Source organism: Mesoplodon bidens (assembly GCF_964165515.1).
Source record: "Mesoplodon bidens genome assembly, chromosome: 17".
In the NCBI taxonomy this organism is placed as follows: Eukaryota; Metazoa; Chordata; class Mammalia; order Artiodactyla; family Ziphiidae; genus Mesoplodon; species Mesoplodon bidens.
Genome location: NC_138174.1, coordinates 76515927 through 76539868, shown reverse-complemented (window position 1 = coordinate 76539868; position 23942 = coordinate 76515927). Strand labels below are relative to the sequence as shown.

The 23942-nt window shown below is 50.2% G+C and overlaps 1 protein-coding gene across 2 annotated transcripts in view; it reads left to right on the top strand.

Annotated features, from left to right (window-relative positions):
* The window catches only part of TUBGCP3 (tubulin gamma complex component 3), a 60577-nt gene extending 58787 nt beyond the window's left edge, over nucleotides 1-1790 (top strand). For both annotated transcript variants that reach the window (XM_081214750.1, XM_081214749.1), the window contains exon 22: nucleotides 696-1790. In XM_081214750.1, coding sequence (XP_081070876.1) covers nucleotides 696-854 — 159 coding nt within the window. In that variant the 3' untranslated portion in view covers nucleotides 855-1790. The remainder of the gene's footprint in view (nucleotides 1-695) is intronic.
* The last annotated feature ends 22152 nt before the right edge of the window (nucleotides 1791-23942 follow it).

The following is a 23942-nucleotide window of genomic DNA, read 5'->3' as shown; positions in this document are numbered from 1 at the left end:
CTTCCCCTGAGCAGGTGACGGTCAGCTGACGTGAGACGTGCGGGGGGTTGGCAGGGATGGGGGTGTCCTCACTCAGCGACTCAGCCCGGACAGAAGCAGTTGGGGATTCTGTTCTGATAAGTTGAGTGAACGCCTCTCACACCCTGTCGTCGTCTTTGCAAACCCCCCGATGAGGAGGTGATGGGGCCGCACTCCGCCTGCCCTCGGGGGCGGTCGCAGCCCGACACCCCCCAAGGCGCCGGGACCCCGAGGCCGTGGTTGACATCACGTGTCCGTTCCTGGTGTTCTCGGTTTGTCCTTCCGTCAGGGCTTTATGGTTGAATACTCTTTCATAACTCATGTGAAAGATGAAAAGTGTCACGCTGAAGTTATCTATTCAAAATTTAAAAAATAGGATGTTTTCCCACCAGTTGCTTTGCTGTTTCGCTAATTCTTGTAGAACTTAGGGGCAAAAAGGAAAAATCTGTTGGTTAGTTCTTTTCCATGAAATTACTGTTGTGAATTTGCATTTGTGGAAATGGGCATCTGTTCCCCATGGGCTGCCCTTGGCTGGGTGAACTCTGGTCCCAGGGACAACCGCTAGGGTGGGTGTTGGTGGAAATAACCCCGGGTGGGGGGGGGTTAAAGGCGGGGCGGTTGTGTGGGCAGCTCCTTCCTGGACCTGAGATGGGCGTGTGTCCCCTGCGTCTCTCCAGGGCATCGTGCAGCAGTTCCTGGTGTTGCTGACGACCAGCCCCGATGAGAGCCTGCGCTTCCTGAGCTTCAGGCTGGATTTCAACGAGCATTACCGTGCCCGGGAGCCGCGGCTCCGCGTGTCCCTGGGCGCCAGGGGCCGGCGCAGCTCCCACACGTGAGGCCCCGGCTGCAGGGCGGCAGGTACCGCTGGAGGCGTCGTCATGGAAACGCTCGCATCGCATCCTCGGGGACCGCCTGCTGCCCTCGATCCCGGCAACCTCGACAGCCCGGCGGCGGGCGGCGGCAGGGTCGCGCTTTCCTAGGTTGGAGTTGAACATATTTGTAATATCACTACGTTAAAGAGGCTGGCTTGCACTATTCAAATTTATTTTTCAAAGTCTTCATATTTAAAAGATACCACACTTTGTTGAGGCTTTTAAGCTCTCTGTGATGTAATTCATATTTGTCACTTTTTGAAAAAAACCACAGTTTCTTTTAGAGAGAATTAGGGTGATGGATATTCATCAGTTAGGGTGGTAACATCGTTGCTGGTTTTTTGGCATCCTCTTTAGAGACAATTTTTGTTAATATAATCAAATTAAATTGAAACCAAATGTCCCTACTAAAGAAATATATAGAGCATTTTATTTTGGTTTTTAGTGTTGTAAAATATTAACCTCTGTAAGGACCTTTCTATCAGTGCATTTACACGTGTTCTTTTTTTCTCTTCCTTCAAAGTTTACATTTTTATACTTAATTTACTCTCAGATAACTTGGAAAATAGTGTAGAAAAAGAGCAGGAGTGATGTAGAACAAAACGTCCTTAAGCCTAGATTTCTTGAACCATCAGCTGAATCAACATGTAAATACGGATGACTAAGAAAGGTAATGAAGTATTTTATTTTCAAGATTCTGATAAGCATTGGAAAGAAACTGTCTTGAACAATGAAGATTTCCTTTTTCCTTGCCTATTTTTTCATTGTAAATATTTATATACTACTGCCCAGATGCTGGGGGGACATTTTTTTGTAAAAATGTCATATCGAGTCACATAAATCTGCCTTTATCATGTTGCGTAAGTGAAAACTTAGAAAATTAAAAGCAATTATCTTTCAGATGTGTTGGTTCTTTCTTGATTGTCTATGAAGAGACGTAGTTCACTTGCCAGGTTCGGTGGCTGGGGGTTGGCAGAGTTTGTGCTTCAGTATGTGAATTATTGAATCAGTGAAACCAAGAAATCAGACCGTGTGCAACTTCCAGTGCAGATCCAGAGGGAACGCCCCCCTTGCTGCTTGCGTGATGCATCCTTTCAGTTTTTACCCACGTGCGATTTCTTTGGGTGCAGAGTCCCTTTAGAAGAAAAGGGGCATCAGGGGTGCTGGCTGTGCAGAGATGGACCCAGGGCGAAGGTCAGAACTTCTTAGGATATACGTTTAATTTCAGTTTAAAAATTCATACAATCAGAAATTTGAAGCAGGTTTCTCTACTGCAGAGCTTCCCAGAAATGATGATGTATTGTGTATCTCCCGGAGAAACTGCTGGAAGCTTTTTGACCTTGGACACTGCTTTTAATTTATCTGAAGCATTTCTCCAGAGATGACTCCTCAGTAGAAGCCACTCTAGAAAACGCCACTCTAGATTTGGGGACAGAAATGCCCTTTGACTTAGGAGCCGTCAGGTAATCAGGCTGAGTCGTGGGTTGTGGAGTCGCTCCGACAGGAGCCCGGGCCGGGCCGGGTCGAGGGGCTCACTCAGGAGGGGCTGTGGGCCTGGAAGACGGAGGCGCTGACTGCAGAGGGTCAGGCAGCCTGTCACCCCCGAGCAGGGTCTCGCCAACCAGAGTCGGCAGCGGCTTTGGGGAGCGGGGGGCTCCGTGCTGGGGTGGGGAGGGGAGAGCCCACTGCAGGCTGAGCCATCTCTGGAGGCAGGTGCCCCGCGCGGCCCCGGGAGGACAGGACCGTCGTTTCACCCAGAAGGTGGTAATCATTCTGAGCTTTAGGTAGCCGCGGCTGGGGAGCTGCGTGCAGGGCCTGGCGCATGAGGTCCGTGGTCCTGGGGCCGTGTGCTCAGTGGAGAGAAGGCCCTGCCTGGGCCCCCGCAGGCCCAGCCCTCCCCCCACGCAGGAGGCCACTTGCCGAGGCTGAAGGCCGAAGGCCGTCCTAGGGCTCGAAGGACCTGCCACCCTCCCGCCTTATGGCTTAGCCTTGGACCATGTCACCAGCAGAACTCCCAGCGTGTGATTCTCTGTCACTGGGGAGGATGTGTCCTGCAGGCTTTGCAGGGCAGAAGGGCACAGCCAAGCTGAAAATCCCACTTGGTGGGAAAAGAGCCCTTTGATCAAATAGCCACCGTTACACTCAAATTGGGTCACGAGGCACCACAGCCACGGGAGCGGGGGACGCGACAGAAACGGCAGCGGGGGGCGGGGGGGGGCGGGAAGGCTGCGACGGACCCCGGGGCTACCGGGCAGCGCCCGCGCTTTCCCTCCCCTCCAGCCGCCCCAGAGGTGTCTCCGTTGCTGTGGTTTTGCGGGGTGACCCAGGTTCAGGGGCTGAGGTGGCTGAGGTCGCCAGGCCCGGCCAGAGCGGGCCGCCAGGTGCTAAAGCTGCGCGCTGGGACCTGGGCCCCTGGCGACATTGGGTCAGGTCCCGCCGCCTGCCTGGAGAAGGCGCTCGGGGCCGGGGCACTGCCGCCGCAGCCTCCCCGCCGGCCTTGCCCAGCTCCGCGGGGGCTTGGGGCGCAGGGGGCCGTGGATCACACACGGATCTCTCTGCACTGAAAATATGCCTCTGCTTTCCAGAAAATTGAGTCAAATGGTATGGAAATTTGGCTAAGTGATTATGGATATTGTTCTGTGGACGTGTTGCCAGGTGTCTCTTCAAGAAGAGAAATAAATTTGTATCTCTCTGCCTTTATTCCGGTTTAAGGTTTTAATAAAAATGCAGCCAGGGAAAATCGCATAGCAACTTGCCTGGAGCCCAGATTCATGCTGCTGACAAGCGCTTTCGACTGGCTTTCTCATATGTTCTCCCGTTTCCACCGGAAGTCGAACCCCGTCCCCCCCGAGGGACGCCAGAGAGCCCGGCAGCCTGCATCTGTCCCCGCCGGACGTGCGGACCAGCCTCTGCCGTCAGAGCAACCCTCTGCTCGTCCTCCTCTCACAAAGCTGGGCTCGTGCCGTTGGAGGGCCTGCGGGTGCCCTGCCCGCGGGGATGCTTGGGCCAGGGTGGCCTGTCTCAGCCTCCGCCCACACCTGACGGGCCGCCCTGTCGTGCAGCCTGTGCTGCCCACCCTACCTGGCGGAGAGCTGCGGTCCTTCCCTTAGATGCCCTGACGTGAAGCGTGGGGCTGGGGGAAGGCCGCTTCGTTTTGTGGGCTGCAGGCCTGGGCCGGCTGGGGTCACCCCACCAGCCTGGGCTCCCAGAGCAGCTGCGCCTGACCCCTGGGCCCCTCAAGGGAGCGCCAAGCCCTTTGAGGGCATCCTGAAGCCTGACGTGGTCCACCCAAGGCTCCAGGGCAGATTCCAGAAGGGCTGAGCCGTGTGCTCCAGCCCTGGGGGCCCCGGTGACCCCGGCACCACAGGCGGGAGCTGGGAGCCCCTGATGGGGCCGGAGGGGTCACAGGCTGGGGCTGCGGAGGAGGAGGACGGATGCTCAGAAACATGGGAATGCAAAGCTTTCCGAACCCTGAGAGCACTGCCGGAGGGCGCGGCACGATGCCGCCCGTGTGTCGGGGACACCAGCCGTACGTGGGGGAAGGGGTCCCCCCGGACAAGCCTCCGCCCTGCGGTCGGCGGGCGAGGGGGCCTGCTTCCTGAGTGTCCCCAGCAGGGGCACATAGGACCCCACACGCCGGCCCCCAGCGGAGTGAGGGCCCCAGCGTTTCTCTCGGGGTCTCCAGGCCGCTCTTCCTGCGTCTCAGCTGCCCCGCGGGGGTCTGCGGGGCACGGCTCCTCCAGGACCACAGGCCTCGCATCGTCTCGGATGTGCCCCCTCCTCGCTGCCCCCCTTCCTGGGACATCACTGCACATGGGCCCCTGAGACGGCCCTGCCTGGGAAGGAGCTGGGCCGCCCCCCTTTCCACTTGACCTTCACAGCCCAAGCGGGAGCAGAAGCATCAGTTGACCCTTGAAGTAGTGGAACCTTCACAGTACTTTGCCAGGAGATGGGAAGAGGCCCCGGAAGTCCTCTGTGATGCCCTGTGACCTCAGGGCTGAGCCTTCACAGTCAGATGTTCGATGTTACTGAACAATAAATGTCCAAATTTGCGGGTCCTCCCTTGAGGAGAAGTGGCCACTGAACAAACATTTCCAACAGCATTCAGACGCGCAGCCGGCCGCGAGGGGAACCTCCCGAGTGGCAAGTGAGGAAGCAGCTAGTTTTCAAAAGAAATGTGTTTTATATAACATGGCATAACATGATATAACAGGGCGGCGTCCTCACGCTGCTGGAAGACACAGAGGCTGAGGGTCTCCAGCTGCAGGGGGAGGGGGTCCTGGGAGGGCTGTTGGATCGCGAGTGTTCAGGCTGAAGGTGTGGGAAGAAAAGGGTGTCTTTGTCGCGGCTCCAGCCAGGCTCCCGGCCGCCCGTGCTGAGCTGGGTGCCCGTCGGTGTGACCGTTCTGCAGAGAAAACATTTTGAAAATGAACGTTCAGAAATGTTATATAATCGTTACGGGATTTTATTGTGAAGAATGATATGTATCCCTTATTTTTTTGTAAGTTGGGCTTAAACACTTAAAAAACTTGGGAATCCACTTTTTAAACTTGTTTTAAGGTATTCCAAGCGGAGGGTTTCAGTTGGTGGGGCCCATTTATTAGAGTTGTTAAAATGCAACACATTCTAAGTGGTCTGGAGCAGAAACTGGTGGTGGTCGTGGAGCACAGAGATTTACTGCCCAGGCTTTAACAAAATCCCCTGTAGGATCGGTCGACAGGTTGGTCTAACCCCCAACGCGATGAAGAAGTCCAGCCAGTGATGCGCTTCTCATTCTGATCTACGTGTCCTGGTAAGGAATCTTTTCCAGACGTGATAGTCATTAAAACCAAGTATCAAGGCTTCCCTGGTGGCGCAGTGGTTAGGAATCCGCCTGCCAGTGCAGGGGACACGAGTTTGAGCCCTGGTCCGGGAGGGTCCCACATGCCGCAGAGCAACTAAGCCTGTGCACCACAACTACAGAGCCTGCGCTCTAGAGCCCGCGAGCGACAACTACTGAAGCCCACGTGCCACAGCTACTGAAGCCTGCGCACCTAGAGCCCGTGCTCCGCAACAAGAGAAGCCACCGCAATGAGAAGCCCGCACACCGCAACAAAGAGTAGCCCCCGCTCGCCGCAACTAGAGAAAGCCCGCGCGCAGCAACGAAGACCCAACACAGCCAAGAATAAATAAATAAATAATAATTTTATTTTTTTAAAAAAGTGGGGTTTTAGAACCAACACCAATCCATTGCCAAGTGTGCACCTCGGAACAGAAGTTCTCTCTCCGTGGTTATTTCTAAGGCAGGATTCACGACCTTCTCCAGACCCGCCTTTCTGGAGAAATGGGACAACCCCACTTTGTCCTAAGGAACTCTTTCCACGAGTCAGGCAGAGGTACAACCTCCCCACAGTCAGAATGGGTTTGGATAAAAATAACCTGCCGAAAGCTGTGCTCTAGTCGCCCCGCCAAGAAAGCACTATAGGTCAGAAACCCCACTTGGAGCACGGCTTCACCTCCCACACCAGAGAGACCCAGTTTGCATTTCCCCAGCCCGGCAAACGCGAGGACACAGTGGCATTGTGTGTGCGTCCACGTCTGTGTGTGTGTCTGCGTGCATGTTGTACACGCGTGTGCACTTTGCTGCCTGAGAAGGGGAGGTCGGAGGGCTGCCGTTCAGGCCTTCAGGCTCTGATTCTTCACAGAATTCTCAGAGGATCTCAAACCTTATCCTGTTCGAAAAGAGGAACATTTCAGTGCTCTTCCTTTCAAATGGAATTATTTTTGGTTCCATGTTTCTTTACCAAAACAAAAACAGAAAGAAAAGCACATACCCTCTAGCTTAACATTTAAATAAACGAACTCTCCTTAAGGTCACATGAACAGAACAACTTTCTGCCTGCGGAGGGCTCACGGCCCGCCTGTGTGTGCACATGTGAGCTCTTTATTGCTAAGGGCAGGGGCCGCTCCGCGCAGTCTGGACTCGCTGCTCTGGGGGCTCCCTCAGCAGACGGCCTCCCACACCGTCTCCGCGACTCTCTGGGACCCCCTCCTCCTCTTCCACTTACTGGAAAGAGTTTCCTGTTCGGAGAGAGATTGCCTTGAGAAATTCTAAGAGTTCCACGCACTGCCGTGAGCCTGCACTTCAGAACCTCCCGTGGGGTCCCATCTGGAGACGCCGGAGACCCCTCCCAGGGCCCCTGGTGTGTGGACAGCAAGCGAAAGGGCTATGAGGCTGGAAGGACACGGGGGAGGCGGGCGTCCAGTGGGGGACGGAGGCCGGCCGGGCGTTCTGAGTTTAAGGTGCTGGGCGTCACCCCGGTTGGCTCAGAGGATGTTAAAGACGCAGGACAGAGCCGCAGGCGACCCGGGCATGTTTAAGCGGAGGGAAGTGGGGAGCGTGGGCTGAGGGGAAACGCTCAGTGAGCCAGGAGGGGAGAGAGCCGGCAGCTCTGGGGGAAGAAGAGGCCTCGGCCAAGGTCAGGGGGGAGCCCCGGACCAGCTCTGGCCCCAAAGTCCAAGGTGGGGAGGCCCCACTTCAGAGCAGCTGGGCCTGTGCCTGGCGACACCTTGAGCCCCTGGGAGGTCCCAGCGCCGAGCCTGGAACCCCGCCCTCAGGGGCGTTGAACCCAGGACAGGATGGAGGTCCTGCCGTCTGAGGATGATGGGGGCCTGGGGGAGCAGCCGATAGGAAGCGCCAGGACCCAGAGGCTCCCACAGGCTGGGCCGCTGAGGCCCCCTGAGCCTCCCCCACGCCCTAGGACGTGAGCTCGGCCAGGGCGGGGCCCTGGGTCGGGCTTGGAGGTGGTAAATGCGGGGACCTGAGACAGTGCCTGGCGTGAGGCAGGTGCTCGTGGCTCGTCAGGTGAGGCCGGTCGTGGGTGACAGGTGCGCTCGAGGAGTGGCCTGGAGCCTTCACGTGGCTGCCAAGTCTACCTCGGAGAGGCCGGGAGGCCAGCCTAGGGAAGAGGCTCAGAGGAAGGCTCCGGTGACAAGCGCGGGCCCAGGGCAGGAGGCGCGGGGCAGTGCGGGGACCGACTTCAGCGGTGAGGGGGTCGTAGCTGGAGAGGCCTCGGGTGGGGGAAGCGGGGTCCCAGGCACGGTGGGGGGCGCCTGCAGAGGAGGGCGCATCCGACAGGCCGCGCGGGGCCTCCCTGGGCCCGGTCACGGGGGCAGGAGACCGCCGCACGTGGCTGTGTCACGGGGCCCCGCGTCCCAGTTCTTCCTGGGAAAGAGGCACAGCCTCGCTCGGCTCAGCGGGAAGGGAGGCGACGCCCGCAGGTGGCCCGGGACTCCTGCAGCGCGCACGTGGTGGGCCAGGAGACCCCTGCGCGCCCACGCTGGTGCCCCCGGGACGGCGCCACCTGCTCCTCCAGAGCTGCTCTCAGGGCACGCGGGGCCCTCGAGTGGACGCCTTACGTCCCTTCTCACCAGGGAAGAGAATCCCTATTAGAGCCAAACTGTTGTTCCCATTTACCTGGAGATTTTCCAATATTTTGAAGGATTGTGTCCAGAACCGATTGTTTCGCGTGTTGATCATCGTCTGAGTTCTTCTTTCCTGGAGGAAAAATAAGTATAACGATCAAGCTTTGGTGAAGAGTTAAGGCAGGATTCCAAACATCTTTTCAGCTTTAGACAACCATGAGCTCTGAGAAAGCAGTATTCCGCAGAGCACGTGACGTGACATGGCCTCAGGTGAGGCTGTCGAAACATCCTTCCTTGCAGGAGCCCAGAGCCGAGAGTGCGTGCTGGGCACTCAGGCACGGGGTGGAGGCCACGTCTACATGCTTCCCGTGCGCCTCTCCTGGCTCTGAGCACACGCTAGCGTCATCTGTGTCGTCTACTGTGCGTGCTGGCACTGCTTCCTTCTGTGGAGATGCTCCTGACCGCTTGGCTGCTGTCCTTGGTCCTGGACACACATTTTATAAGATGCTTCACTCCTCAAAAGGGCGATTCTCCACCCTCCCTCCTGTCCACCCCTTTGCACGCATAATTGTGTAGGACTCACTGGTCCCGCTGCCAAGGAAGAGAGCGGCACGAGGGCCGGGGGCCACTTCAGGCAGCTTTTGCCCGTGAGGGTCCCTGTGGTCGGGGGACGACCTCCCCTGCAGGAAGCAGCCCTTCCCACCCGCCCTACTCACGAAGCTCACCAAGAAGACCTGCTTCCGTTCGGTTTTCCCAAAACTTCATATAAGTACAGCCTGGAACACTTAAGAAAAACCTTCAGGTTTGGACCTTTATATTTGTTGAACCCATGAGAAATAACTAGTCGTTGGCTACTCTGTGGGTTGTTGGAAAAGAACCCCTTGTTCTGAGCAGATGCTCAGTAGATAGTTACTGAGTGAGTGAATGAATCTTTTGTTAAAGCTAATGTTAATAGGAAAGTAATGATTATGGCATAAAATTATATCTATCCCGTGGGACACTTTGATCTCAACAGAGCCCCACGTCTAAACTGGGCATTTAGGCACAGTCAGGATGTCAGGGACAGTGTCGGGGACCAAGAGGACTTTTCAGACACCCCGGAAATCACAGAGGTAGAGCTGGCTGTGCTGGCAACAAGGAAGGGAAGGTGTCTGCGGTTCCAGGATCCTTCAGGATGCTTCAGGCTTTAAAAATACTAAGCTGAATTTTATTAAGTACCACATTTGTATTTTTAATGGTACAATTTTTAAATTGAAAAAGTCTGTCCGTGATAAGTCAGGCCATTCCAGTCATTGACTCTAGTTTCCTCTTGGAGCCACAGCTGTCATGCCCTCCCTGTGTCCCTGTCCTTCCAGGGATTTTCCACATCGTAGAGATTATTACCAACATCATCCTCTCACTGAATATTTAAAACCACACCTGTATTTTTAAGAGGAAATCGTATAGGAAAATTTGACAGATAATTCAGGCAGGGAATTTATGGAAAAACATACAATTCATCAATAAATATAAAAGTTTACATCTTAAATTTGCTTATTTGTGGAGTTGGGAGTCCCAAGGGAGCACATATCATGACAACGTTCACATGGTCCCTATGCAGGTGGGGTTCCATTTGACCGTCAATGCACCTGACGAAGCTCGGGAATGATATTTACTTTCCTTTTACAGGTGAGACCCCAGAGAGGCAGATTTTGCTTAAGGTCACTGGGGCCGCAGGTGACCTAGTTGGGAAAGAACCCAGGGGGCGAGGGTCTCTGGCCTCTGCTCTTTCCAGGCCACCTGAATCTTCTCTCTGGGTTAAAATGCAGAGATTTTCATAGCTACAGGATTCCCAATGGAACCACATCAGTATAACCTAGTATTTGAATTTTCATGACTGGAAAAGATGGAATAACAAGGAACAGATTTATCCTCCCAAGTTAATTTAAAAACTAGAAAAAAAATATATGAAATATTGATTTTGCATACACCAGACAGGCAGCAAAGGATAGAAATCCCTGAGAGGGGAAACTAATGAAGGGTTTCCTATGGTTCCTCCAGTTTACTGCCTGGAGACTTTCCAGGCCAGACAGCGATGAGGGACACAGCCGAGCCCAGAGGTCTCAATGTGCGGAGGAGATGGGGTTGGGGGCAGGGAGAGGCCAAAGCAGCTGGAGTTCAAAGACGGGGTCAGAAGAGAATTCCAGAGGTGTGTGTGTGTGTGTGTGTGTGTGTGTGTACACCAGACATTTTAGGTAGGAATAATTTCCATTTCGTAGAGACATATCAAGAAGAGGGAATACTTCTCAACTCATTCTAGCGGCCATTATTACCTTGAAACCAAAACTAGACAAAAACATCAGAAGGAGAAAAAACCAGAGGCCAATATCACTCATGAACATAGATGCAAAAATTGTTAAGTAAATTTTAGCAGATCGAATCTCAAAAATATAGAAAAGAAACTATGTCATGACCAAATGGGTTTATCCTGGGAATACAGGACTGGTTCAGCACTCAAAATCAATCACATGTGACTCATCATATGAACAGGGTTAAAAAAACCCAGCTGATGATTTCAAAAGATCAGGGTTGGCAAATGATGGCTTATGGGCCATAAGATATAATAGGATCAACACCTGTTTTAGTAAATAAAGTTTTATTGACATACAGCCACACCCATTCTTTTATGTATTGTCTCTGGCTGCTTCTGTGCTACAATGGCAGAGTTAAGTAGTTACAACAGGGACCATATTGCCCTCAAAGACTAAAATATTTACTATCTGACTTTTTACCAAAAAGTTCACTATGCCTACAGTAGATAACAGAAAAAAACTTTGACAAATTTCAACATCTATTTGTGATCAAAAGGCTCAGCGAACTAGGAGTAGAAAGAAGGTAACTTCTTCAACTTAATAAAAGGATTCTATTAAAAATGCCCACAACTAACATCAGCTTTAGTAAAAGCATCCTTAATGTTTTCACTCTAAGTTATGAAAGGATGTCTGTTCTAACCACTCCTATTTAACTTCAACATTGTATTGGAGCTGGTGAAATAAGGCAAGAAAAATAAATAGAAGGTGTATATATTGGAAAGGAAAAACAAAACTGTTCACAGATAATATAATTTTGTAGAAAATCCTGAAGAATCCACAGGAAGACTGCTGGAACTGAAGGCAGGTTGATCAGGGTGGTGGGTTACAGAGTCCGTGTGTGCAACAATCACATTTCGATATGCTAGAAACAGACAGTTGGAAATGAAAAATAAGTACCATTTGTAGTAGCACCAAGAAACAGGAAATATTTATGTATAATCTAATTATGCGGGTTTTGTTGCTGATGAGGGGAGTCACAGGAGACCTAAAGAGATGAAGTCATTGCAAGGTCAGAAGACTGGATATGTCAAGATGTCAGCGTCTTGCAAAGTGATCTACAGATCTGTAGCAATCCCAATCAAAATCCCACCCAATTTTTTTTTGTTGAAATTAACAAGCTGTTTCTTAAATTTATATGGGAAGACAAAGGAACCAGAATAGCTAAATCAATTTAGAAAATCAAGACCAAATTGGGAGGATTCACGCTACCTGATTTCAAATCTTGTTGTAAACATACAGTGACCAACACAATGTGAAATCTGAAAAAGAATAGATCTTATGTCAGTGGGACAAAAGAAAGAATCCAGAAATAGACCCACACATATGTGATCAACTGATTGTCACCATCTGGCAATTCAAAGAGCAAAGTGTCAGCAAAAGCAACTCAACAGAGAAAGCTGAGTTTGTTTAACAAATAGTGTTGAAACAATGGAGCATCAGTATGCAAGAAATCAAACCAAAACAAAATATCTATACCTTTCATCATGGACACAGATTAACTCAACATAAATCATAGTCCTAAATGTAAAATCTACAACTGTAAAATTTCTAGAAAAGAACATAGAAAATATTTCTGACTTTGAATTAGGCAAAGATTTCTGATATTTGACACCAAAAGCATGATCCATAAAATGAAAATGGATAAATTGGACTTGATCAATATTAAGAATTTCTGATCTTTGAAAAACAATGTTATGCAAATGAAAATGCAGACCACAGACTGGTAGAAAATATTGTCCAATCACATATCTGGTGAAGGACTTGTATCCAAAATATACAAATACCTCTCAAAATGCAATAATAAGAAAACAAACTAATAAATCATGGGCAAAATATTTGAACAGACATCTGACCAAAGAAGATATACAGATGGCAAATGAACAGGACAAGACGCTCAACATTGCTAGTTACTAGGGAAATGCAAATTAACAGTACAATAGCATACCACTGCAGGCTCATTAGATTGGTTAAACAATAGAAAATATCAGATGTTGAGGAGGACCCAGGGCAACTCGAATCCTTCTAGTCAATGCAAAAATCTGTTTTAACAGTTTCTTATAAAGTAAAACATAGTTACCATATCTCTAGATATTTACCTGAGTGAAAAGAAAATCTGTATCCACCCCAAAACTACTATGCAGATGGTTACAGTGGCTTTATTTGTAGTTCCCAAACCTGGAAACAGGTTGGATGTCATTCTGCTGGTGAGGAATAAACAAACTGTGGTTCCAGCGGAGCATCACTCACTGAGAAGGAGGCAATGGCAGATACACACTCGACATGGCAATTTGCTGACGGAGGAAACCAGACTCACGGTCTACACAGCGAACGACACCGCGTGGACGACATTCCGGAAAGGGCAGCGCTAGAGGCACAGGAAACAGGTCCGTCCCTTTTAGGGCTGGGGGTGGTGGAAGGAATTGACTACAGTGGAGGCGTGGAATTTGGGGTGATGGACCTGTTCTGTCTTGTTCGTTGCAATGGCGACGTGACCCTATGTATTTGTCAAAACTTGCAGGACTGGACGGTAAAAAGGATGGATTTCACTGTATGTAAATTATACCTTAATAAAAACCAAAAAGTCTTGTAATAATGCCTGACATTTCTTATGAACCAGACTCTGTCTGCCCCAAGTTGCTTACCCTCCGTCAATTCGTTTAATCCTCACAGTAACTCCGTCGCTTACAGACGATGAAACAGGTTCAGAGAGGTGAAGTAACTTAACCAAGGTTGCACAGCTAATAAGAGGCAGAGCCCGGATCCGACCAGCTCTTGGCCTCCACCCTGCACTGTTCCCCACGCCCCCATGTCTCACAGAAACTTCTCCGTTTCCGCTCCTGTTCAGCAGAGAAAGACGAAGGAGGGTAGGTTGGATTCCTCTGGACTATGACAGATGCCAATAAGAATCTAAGACTAGGGCTTCCCTGGTGGCGCAGTGGTTGAGAGTCCGCCTGCTGATGCAGGGGACACGGGTTCGTGCCCCGGTCCGGGAGGATCCCACATGCCGCGGAGCAGCTGGGCCCGTGAGCCGTGGCCGCTGAGCCTGCGTGTCCGGAGCCTGTGCTCCGCCACGGGAGAAGCCATGACAGTGAGAGGCCCACGTACCGCAAAAAAAAAAAAAAAGAAAAAAGGGGAAATTTAGCTGCAGACACAGACGTGCACGGGGACGGAGGCCAGGTGATGGCAGGGACAGAGATGGAGTGATGTCTCTACAAGCCGAGGACCGTGCAAACCACCAGAACTGGGGTCAGGGGGCATGGAGCACATTAAGGGCCCAGTCCCCCTTGGTCTGGACTTTGCCTGCATAGCCGACAGGCGGGTGGTTCCTAGTGTTTTGGCGCCGGGTCTGCAGTATTTTGTTCCGGACACAGGCGGATGGACTGGCCGCAGGTGCCAGCGATGGGCCTCATTCTTGCTCAGGATGAGAAGCTGAAAGCAAGCAGTTCCCTCAAGCACCGACATCTGCCGGGGAAGGGGGGCCCGAGTGTAGACAGAATGCACCCGCAGGTTCCCCAGCAGGAGGTGGGTCCTGGCTCCAACCAGGGCAGCGAGGAGACCCGTGATGCACACACGGCCCAGATCTCAGACTCACAGAAGGGTGAGCGCATCCCCCTAAGCTGTGGCTTTCACAGTCTTTGAATCTCCCCACACAGCTAGGAAGGCGCTTTGTACCGTGACCAGTGACCACATCCTGTCTCTCAAAACAAAAGTTTCATCAACACATGCATTGTTTTTATTCTGTTTTTCTCTTCTAGATGTTGGTGCCAACCCAATGAACTGATTTCAGGACCCACTCAGTGGCTTGGAAACCACTGGCCTGGTGGAGCTCCCCTTCCCATGGAAAGGTGTCAGCCCACCAGGTGGGGCTGAAGGGACCAGCTGTGTCCTAACCCCCAGCAAGAAGACGGGTTCCTCTCCAGCTATAGCCGTGCTGTTGTCTGATGTTCCCTCTGTTTCTGCCAGACTTTATCTTTGCCCTTTGCCTTCAGTGAACACGGAGGAGTATTCCTTTAACTTTTTCCCCACTGTTTTTCCAGTCCAGTTCCTCCGTGACCACAGGGTCTTTCTCTGGCACAGTTTCCTGGCCTGATCCCGACAGGACAGTGAGCACGTCGGCGAGGCCCTCGGTGGGTTTGCCTGCGGACCCCAGAACCCGCCCCTTCTGCCACAGCAGAAACTCTGTCAGGTTGCATCTGAGCTGCTCGTGAAGTTACTAGATCACGATGGGACTTTGCCTTTTCTCCGTGTTAATGAAACACATGCCTGTAGAAGCCGGTCCTCTGCTCAGGTGAGCTCCAAGGCTCAGTGTTCACTTCCAGCTGGGACACTTCAGTCATTCATCTGCCTGTTCATTCATTCAGAGTCTTCAGACACCTACCCTGCAGGTTTGGGCTTCATGACGCCGTTTCCCTTTAATTAAATGGGCTGAACCTCTAACAGGATGTCACCAGCCACTGACTGGCTGTGTAGCCCTTCTGCCAATCCATTCTTCCCTGGAAACTAGCAGGTCCTGGTGGGTCATCCCGACCCCTCCTGGCCCTGGTATCCCGCCATCCTAGATGCCCTGCAAAATCAGAAATGGACGCCTGCAGAGCAAAAGGAGGGGGAATCGATGCCTGATCAGGAAATAGGAAACATTACATTCATGCAGTGAAAAAGACTGAACAAGTATCAACGTGGTGGCAGTGGAGATGGGGGAGTATTTCGCACCAACTCCTCATCACGCAGAGGCAGTGAAACGTGCCTGGATGATTTGGCTGGGGAGGAGGAACGTCTGTTTGAGGCTGGGGGTCGACCAGCACCTGAAAGAGGGGTCACCAGCACTCATGGCTGCATGATCATGATGAGTCAGGAATTGCCTCATGATTGTTGTTTTACCTAGGAATCCTTGTTTGGATTTACCCCATAGTTATCAGTTTGTTTTAAAACAAAATTCTATCAGTGTGAAACTCTTAGGCTTTTACAGTGTATGTAGGCTTAACTCATGCATTAAATTTTTTTTTTGCAATACTCCTTAGAAAGCAAGATCAAGTATATGTAGTATGCTGTATACTTAAAGTGATGCTGAATGATTGAAAATAAAGGAAAGGCGGTGAAAGACATATGTTGAGCCTATGAAACATTGATAAAGGAAACTGAAGCCGATTCAAAGAAATGGAAAGATATCACATGCTCTTGGACTGGAAGAATTAATATAATTAAAATGGCCATACTACCCAAAGCAATCTACAGATTTAACTCAATCCCTACCAAATTACCCAAGACATTTTTTCACAGAACTAGAACAAATAACCCTAAAATTTATATGGAACTACAAAAGACCCAGAATTGCCAAAGCAATCCTGAGGAAAAAGAACAAAGCTGGAGGCATAATCCTCCCAGACTTCAGACTATACTACAAAGCTACAGTAATCAAAGCAGTGTGGTATTGGCATGAAAACAGGCACATAGATCAATGGAAGAGAGGACAGAGCCCAGAAATAAACCCTCACAGCTATGGTCAGTTATCTACAACAAAGCAGGCAAGAATACACAATGGAGAAAAGACAGTGTCTTTAATAAGTGGTGCTGGGAAAACTGGACAGCTACATGGAAAAGAATGAAATCAGAACATTCTTTCACTGTCAGGATTTAAACACCTAGATCCTTGCTTCCCCTGGGCACTTACTTTACATGAATGCCAGGAGGGGTTATTGAGGATGATGACTACCTATAGAAGTATTGCCAACCTAGAGGCATTCAAATCCAAAGGTTTATAAATATTACAGCAGCCACTGTGGAGAATAGTATGGAGGTTCCTTGAAAAACTAAAAATAGAGCTACCAAATGATCCAGCAATCCCACACCTGGGCATATATTCGGAGAAAACTCTAATTTGAGAAGGCACATGCACCCCTATATTCATTGCAGCACTATTGACAATAGCCAAGACATGGAAGCAACCTAAATGTCCACTGATAGAGGAATGGATAAAGAAGATGTGGAACATATATACAATGGAATATTACTCAGCCATAAAAAAGAATGAAATAATGCCATTTGCAGCAACATGGATGGACCTAGAAATTATCATACTGAGTGAAGTAAGTCAGACAGAGAAAAATATCATCTGATATCGCTTATATGTGGAATCTAAAAAAAATGATACAAACGAACTTATTTACACAACAGAAACAGACTCCCAGACATAGAAGACAAACTTATGGTTAACCAAGGGGAAAGGGAGGGGGAGGGATAAATAAGGAGTTTGTGATTAACAGATACACACCACTGTGTATAAAATAGATAAACAGGGGCTTCCCTGGTGGCGCGGTGGTTGGGAGTCTGCCTGCCGATGCAGGGGACGCGGGTTCGTGCCCCGGTCTGGGAGGATCCCACATGCCGCGGAGCAACTGGGCCCGTGAGCCAAAATTACTGAGCCTGCGCGTCTGGAGCCTGTGCTCCGCAACAAGAGAGGCCGCGATAATGAGAGGCCCGCACACCGCGATGAAGAGTGGCCCCCGCTCTCCACAACTAGAGAAAGCCCTCGCACAGAAACGAAGACCCAACACAGCCAAAAATAAATAAATAAATAAAGCAAACTGTCAACAAGTAAAAATAAACACTATAAAAAAAATAAAAATAAAAAAATAGATAAACAACAAGGACCTACTGTATAGCACAGGGAGCTATATTCAATATCTTGTAATAACCTATAATGGAAAAGAATCTGAAAATGAATATATATATATGTATATCTATCTATCTATCTACCTACCTGTCTATCTATCTAAGTGAATCACTTTGCTGTACACCATAAACTAACACAACATTGTAAATCAACTATACTTCAATAATAAGAAAAAAGAAATAGTTGAGGAAGATTAAGAGGTAGAAACTTCCAGTTGCAAACTAAATGAGTAATAGGTATAAAATGTACAGTGTGGGGAATATAGTCAACGATTATGTAATACCTTTGTGTGGTGACAGATCATAACTAGACTTATTGCAATGATCATTTTGAAATGTATAGAAATATTGATTGACTATGTTGTGTAACAGGAACTAACGTAATGTTGTAAGTCAATTATAGTTCAAAAACAAACAAACAAACTCACAGATAAAGAGATCAGACCTGTGGTTACCAGGGCTCAGGAGGAGGGGAATGGGGTGAAGGTGGTCAAATGGTAAAAACTTTCAGTCATAAGATAAATTAGTACTTAGGGATGTAATGTACAACATGATAAATGTAATTAACCCTGCTGCATGTTATATATGAAAGTTGTGAAGACAGTAAATCCTGAGTCCTCATCACAAGGAAAATTATTTTTTCCTATTTCTTTAATTTTGTATCTAAATGAGATGATGTTCAGTGAACTTATTGTGATCATTATTTCATGATGTATGTAAAACAAATCATCATGCTGTACACCTTAAACTTACACAGTGCTGTGTATCAATTCTATCTCAATAAAACTAGAAGAAAAAAAGAAAATCATGATCATATTACATAAAGAAGCAAGATACAGAATTTATATTGTATGTTTCCAACTATATTTTAAAAATAAGCCTTGAAAAAAGACTGAAGGGAAAGGATAAAAGGAAAGATTTTGAAATGATAAAAAAAAATGGTCTTTAAAATATGAGATGTTCAAACTCGCTCATAATTAGAAAATTGCAAATTAAAACAAGACAGAAACACCCTCCTCCCCCATCAGATTGGTGATAATTTACGAGTGTGAGCACACACTGATGGTGAGGCTGCTGTGCCAGCCATGCTCGATGCCCACGCCCCGTCCCTCCACTGCACGCGGGATGCCAGCCAGGGTAGTCACCAGGTTACACTTACCATTGTTGCGAGACCTGTCTTCAAGGCCAGAGGAGAGCTGCGATTCATGGTAAACCTCGGGACCACCGACTTGGTAACTCTCCTCAATTTTGGGTTCTTGGATGAAGAACATGGAAAAAATGGGGGAGCATTTCCTTGATTACATAGTTATGAACATTTTGGCTCACACTTCATTTTAAAAGGCTGGGTTGAAACACTCATGTTATTTTCAAATTTTATTGGAAAGCATTTTGGAAAGTTATTGTGTAAATATAGAATCAGGCATTATCTGACTATTCAGATTACATAGTCACTCATTTTTTGATCCCGCCATCCCAGTTCTAAGAATTTACCCTGGAGATACATCTCCAACAATAGGAAACTACTTATGCACCAGGCTGTTCACTGCAGCAGTATTTGTAACTGCAGAAGGTTGGAACCAAGTGAAAAGACTGTACACAGATAGCAGGGCGCTAAGTATGGTTCACACATGTTGTGGAATATTTTGCAGCTGTGAAAAATAGAGGGAGATCTATATTAACTCATGTGGAGTGATTTTCAGTTTTCATTGTTAGGTGGAAAAAAAGACTAGAGGAGATTTATGGTGTGTACCCCTCACGCAATAAAGGAGGGATGCACGAATATCCCTCATCTCCTCATTTGTGCAAAAGGAGACATAGGAAGATGGAACTAAGGAGACTGGTCCCCTATACAGGTGGGATGATGGGCTACGGGGAGCTTTGTGTGTTCCTTTTTCTAGAGTGTGACTTTCAAAACCATGGTGATGCTTCACAGAGTCAAATGTAAATAAGTATTTATAATTAACAGGATGAGGGGACCGACAAGGGAAAGCAAACAATAACAAGGAGCCTTATGCATGAGAAATGAGCCACATGCAGGGTGCCCGGTGGGCAGGGAGGATGGCCCTGGCGACACTGGAAAACAATGACACTTAGAGATGAAAGGACCGGTGAAAAATATTGTTCTCTTGTGGGGTGACTGGATGTTCTCAGGGGTGGGGATAGCAATTCTGAACTCCAGTACTAAGCAAACAGTTAAATCTGTGTGGAAAGTGGGAGCCAGGTTCCTAACAAAGTGGTACCGAGAAGGAGCTTCGAGAAGGGCCCCTGAAATTGATACTGGAGTGGAACCAGAGGTGCCAGTGTGAACTCATGGTTTATACAGAGAAACAAAGAAAGCAGGGAGGGAGACTGAGAAGTCAGCGCAGAGGTGTCTGTGCGTGTCTGCGTGCGAGTGTGCATCTGTGTCTGTGTGTGCATGTGTCTCCGTCTGCATCTGCATGGGTGTTTGTGTGTCTTCATATGTTTTCCAGCTCCGTCTGCTGAGAGAGACTGGAAGCAATGCTATTCCACTGAATTTACCTGGCACCCACCTTTGGTTTCTAAGTTCAGTTCTCCAGTAAAAGAAACCAGATTCTTAGGCTGGGGCAGGTGCAGTACAGGAGGCCCAGGACATCTTGTGGTGCCAGAAAGTAAGGAAGCGCCCCAAAGGGATGAGGCATTAAAAGGACAGAAGAACCAAATGGAAGGATTTCCCAAAGCAAATGTGGGGCAATTTGGACAAGACAGTAATGACATTAATGAGCTAAAATCGATAGAATAAATATTTATGAGCGCGAATGGATATGAATAAACATTTAAATACGCACGTACATACATACGTATAAAGGGCAAGCTCTTCCTTAAACCAGAATCCCGATTAATATCAGAGAAGGATGATAGAAATAAACAATTGCCATTCAGCAAACACCACGCTGGCCATCGGGCAATCTGCACAGGTCAATGTGTGGGACACACCCAGAGGTGTTAGAAATATTAACTGTAACTGCAACCCTATTCCTGTTCAATCTTCCAAACACCAGACACCCACCGGCTCACTGGAAAGACTGTTTGGGGAATGGGCTGAAATGCAGATTCCCGGGCTCCACCTGCAGAGACGTTCGATGGGCCCGGGAATGTGTCTTGGAGTCAGCTCTTGTCTTCTCCGTCCCCAGGAGGGGGGAAATCTGCCTGATCAGGGAGGTGTCACAGTGGCGGAAGCAGCATCGCTCTCCAACCCTCCAACCACGCTGTTCGTCCCCCACGAAGGAGGCGTCTCTGCCTACATCCTCCCGTCCTCCCACCTCGTCTGAGTTCGGGCTGGGACCTGCCAGGCTGCATTTACCGTTATTGACAATTTTGTCCTCAGGGTCCAGAGATAATGATGAAATATCTGAGAGCTCTTGGTAATCCTCAGGACCACCAACTTGATAGTTCTCATCAAGGCTGGCATCTTTGATGAAGAGCATGGAAAAAAATGAGGGAAAACATAAATGTACACTCCCGTGAGCGTTCCGACCCGTACCGTACTTGAAAACATTAGCTTGGGATGCTAACACAGTTTTCAACTTCTAGTGACAACGTGCTCTGGCAACTTAGTACGTAAACAGTCAGGCGTCACCTGACCTCCTGAACCCAGCTGTTTGGCAGATGTTCCATGAGCTACTGGAACTTACACCTGGATGCAACATTTCAAGAAAATGCTGAACTTCCCTGCTGCTGAACGCATTTTCACGCGCTGCGTGTAGATTTCTGTCACGTGGCCCTCTCCTTAGTGAGGGTCAACCAAATGTTCCGTCTTGGGTCTCAGGGTGCTATTTTACGTATCTGTACGCATTTGGACCACATGCAGCTGCAGTTTGGAAAGCACATGGTTTTGTTCACTACTAGCTCCGGGGCCTTGGGCCAGTCCTCTTCCAGACCTTACTTTTATCCCCTGTCGGATGCGGTCCTAGTCACTGCCCTGCTCTCAGAGGTTTAGGTGAGCATCAAACGTGCCGGGTGGTCGAAAGCTCCTATTTCCATGCGCCCCGGGTTCCTGCAGTGGCTAAACCCCACCTGCATCCCAAGCACAAGGCCCTTCTTGCACGTGCACCCAGAGACCAGCCAGGATAAAGGAACTTGTCTCTGCCAGTCTAGGTGTGACCTCCCCAATCTTGGGAAGAGTATAAGAAGTGTTTGGGACTACTGTTTCATCCACGTCTCCATCTGCTTTTGCCCCAGAAGTAGCTGGCCTCAAAGAATGCTACCATGATGGGATTGTGTGTATATACCACAGACCTCTAGGAATACATGTAATAAGGCTTTAAAAAATGTGTACTTGTGGGCTTCCCTGGTGGCACAGTGGTTGAGAGTCTGCCTGCTGATGCACGGGACACGGGTTCGTGCCCAGGTCCGGGAAGATCCCACATGCCGCTGAGTGGCTAGGCCCGTGAGCCATGGCTGCTGAACCTGCGCGTCTGGAGCCTGTGCTCCGCAACAGGAGAGGCCACAACAGTGAGAGGCCCTCGTACCGCAAAAAAAAAAATGTGTACTTGCTTTTTTCCTTGAATAATCTTGTTGATAACGTTGTTCCACCCTTTTGCATTTTAGACAATGCTGATTTATTTGGCTCCAACATCTCTTGGACCGGAATTTCACCTTGGAAAAAGCACACAAGGACAGTTAAACCAGCAATGCAAGACCTTACATCCTTCTGCTCTACACAGACCTAAGGCAGGCGGCGAATGCTGGACTGGACACAGGGTCTCAAGGAGCTCCGTGGAGATGGACATGGTTTCTAAAGAACGTTGTCTCGGGGGGAGACCACCACCTCCCTAAATAACTTCTGAAAACCTGAGATCATCCAGGTACCCCGGAGATACGATGCTGGAAACCCGGCCCGGGCGTCGTCGTAATTCTCCTTCCTGCCCCGGCTGCCGTTCTGTCTGCTCTCTGAGACTTCTCCCTCTAGCTGTCCCCCGCCAGGCAGGCACGAGCACCTTTCCTGATTTCTACCTAATGCGGCAGGGTTTCCTTCCTGTAAATACTCTGACCTCTGCCAGGGAGCTTCTAACATAGGCGTCCTGGACTGTGTGTCGGGCAGCCCCGGACCACACTCTGGTTCTGCTCTCACTGGCTGTGCTCTTACACACGTTTCTCTTGAAACTTGGGTTTTCACATCTGTAAAACGGGGTCTGTGCTTATCTCATCGGGATTCTTACGAGGTTCAAATGAAGCAGGGCATGTAGGGAGCACTTGACACAGACTGGGGTGGGGTTGAGGCTAAATGAATACACGGCAGCGCTGAGTCCCAGCTGTGAGCCCGGTGGTCATGTGACCGGCCATCCACGCGCTGGGTTTGTATTGACTCGAGCCCTGATTTTCCTGGTTCAGCATGAAAGTCCCAAGTCCCGGGAGCCCCTCGGTCCCAGGGAAGTTGAAGCTGTTGGCTGGTGCCCCGGTTCCAGCTCACGTGGAGACACACGGGAAGGGGAGAAGCCCGCAAGCATCACGGGCAGCAGAGACTTCGCCCCACACACGGGGCCAGGCTCTCCCAGTTCTGTGGCTCCCTCCCCCCAGAGCCTGAGCCTGGCCAGGGCCTGGCTGTGTGCACCCAGGGGCACTCTGAGACCCCTGCAGCCGGGGTGGGGGGTACAGGATGTGCGGAGCGTCTGGACCTGCAGCCCTGCTTCTTTCTGACGACCTGGTGGCGGCCCTGACGTCTAGAGCTGTGGACGCCCCCCGGGGCCCCGGGGCACAAGCTGGAGGGCCTGCCAGGGTGACCTCAGGGGCGCGGCCTCCTGGTGGGGCTGCTGGGGACACAGGACTGGACCCTGCGGGGCAGGGCTGCCCCCCTGCCAGCTCCGCTCGCGCGGCCTCTGCAGGGGCTCCGCAGCACCTCCCCCACCTCGAGCCGGCCTCGGCCCCTTTGCTGGCAGCTACTGTGCAGAAGGACCACCGCTAAGTCCCGAAAACGTCGTGGCGTCAGGCTAGACTGGGGGTCACGGGGAAGAGTGGACACTCATGGGAACCACAAGCATTTACTGAGCACCTACTGAGTACCAGACACGGTCTGGGTGCTGGAGGGTCAGGGCCCAGCCCTGGTCCCTGGTCTCTGTCGTGAGGCATCCAGCAGTGTGTGAGGGCAGGAGGAGGCGTGCACAGCACTCCGGCTGTCACAGGGCCCCTACCCGGGGCTGGCGTGGCAGCCAGGCAGGGGACACGGCTCGGCCGACCAGCGCAGAGAAGCGAGGCCTCCTGGGGTCAGTGTGACGCGCAGGACGCTGGGGTGGCCTCCGGGGACCCCCCACGCCATGACCCGCAGACATCCTGACAGGTCCCCGAGCGGGTGGTGACAGCCCAGCTGCAGCAGGACACACTCCCTGCTGGCGGGCAGGGACAACCTCGGGTGAGAGGGGCCAAAGTCACCCTCAGGGGTGGGGGCTGGGGACGCCCCAAAGGTGGGCAAACCAAAACCAAAAGCTGCCGGAAACTTCCACACCTCTGTATGGTGTGCGTATAATCGTAGCTGGAAAAACCTTCAGGTAGACATGAGCCAACCAGGTGTGCAAGGTGAGAAAGCTCTGTGTTTTTAAACCTTGTCCTTTTTCTACTTAAAATTTTCCTTTTTGAGAAATGAGATATTGAACGTGCAAATGGACAATGACCA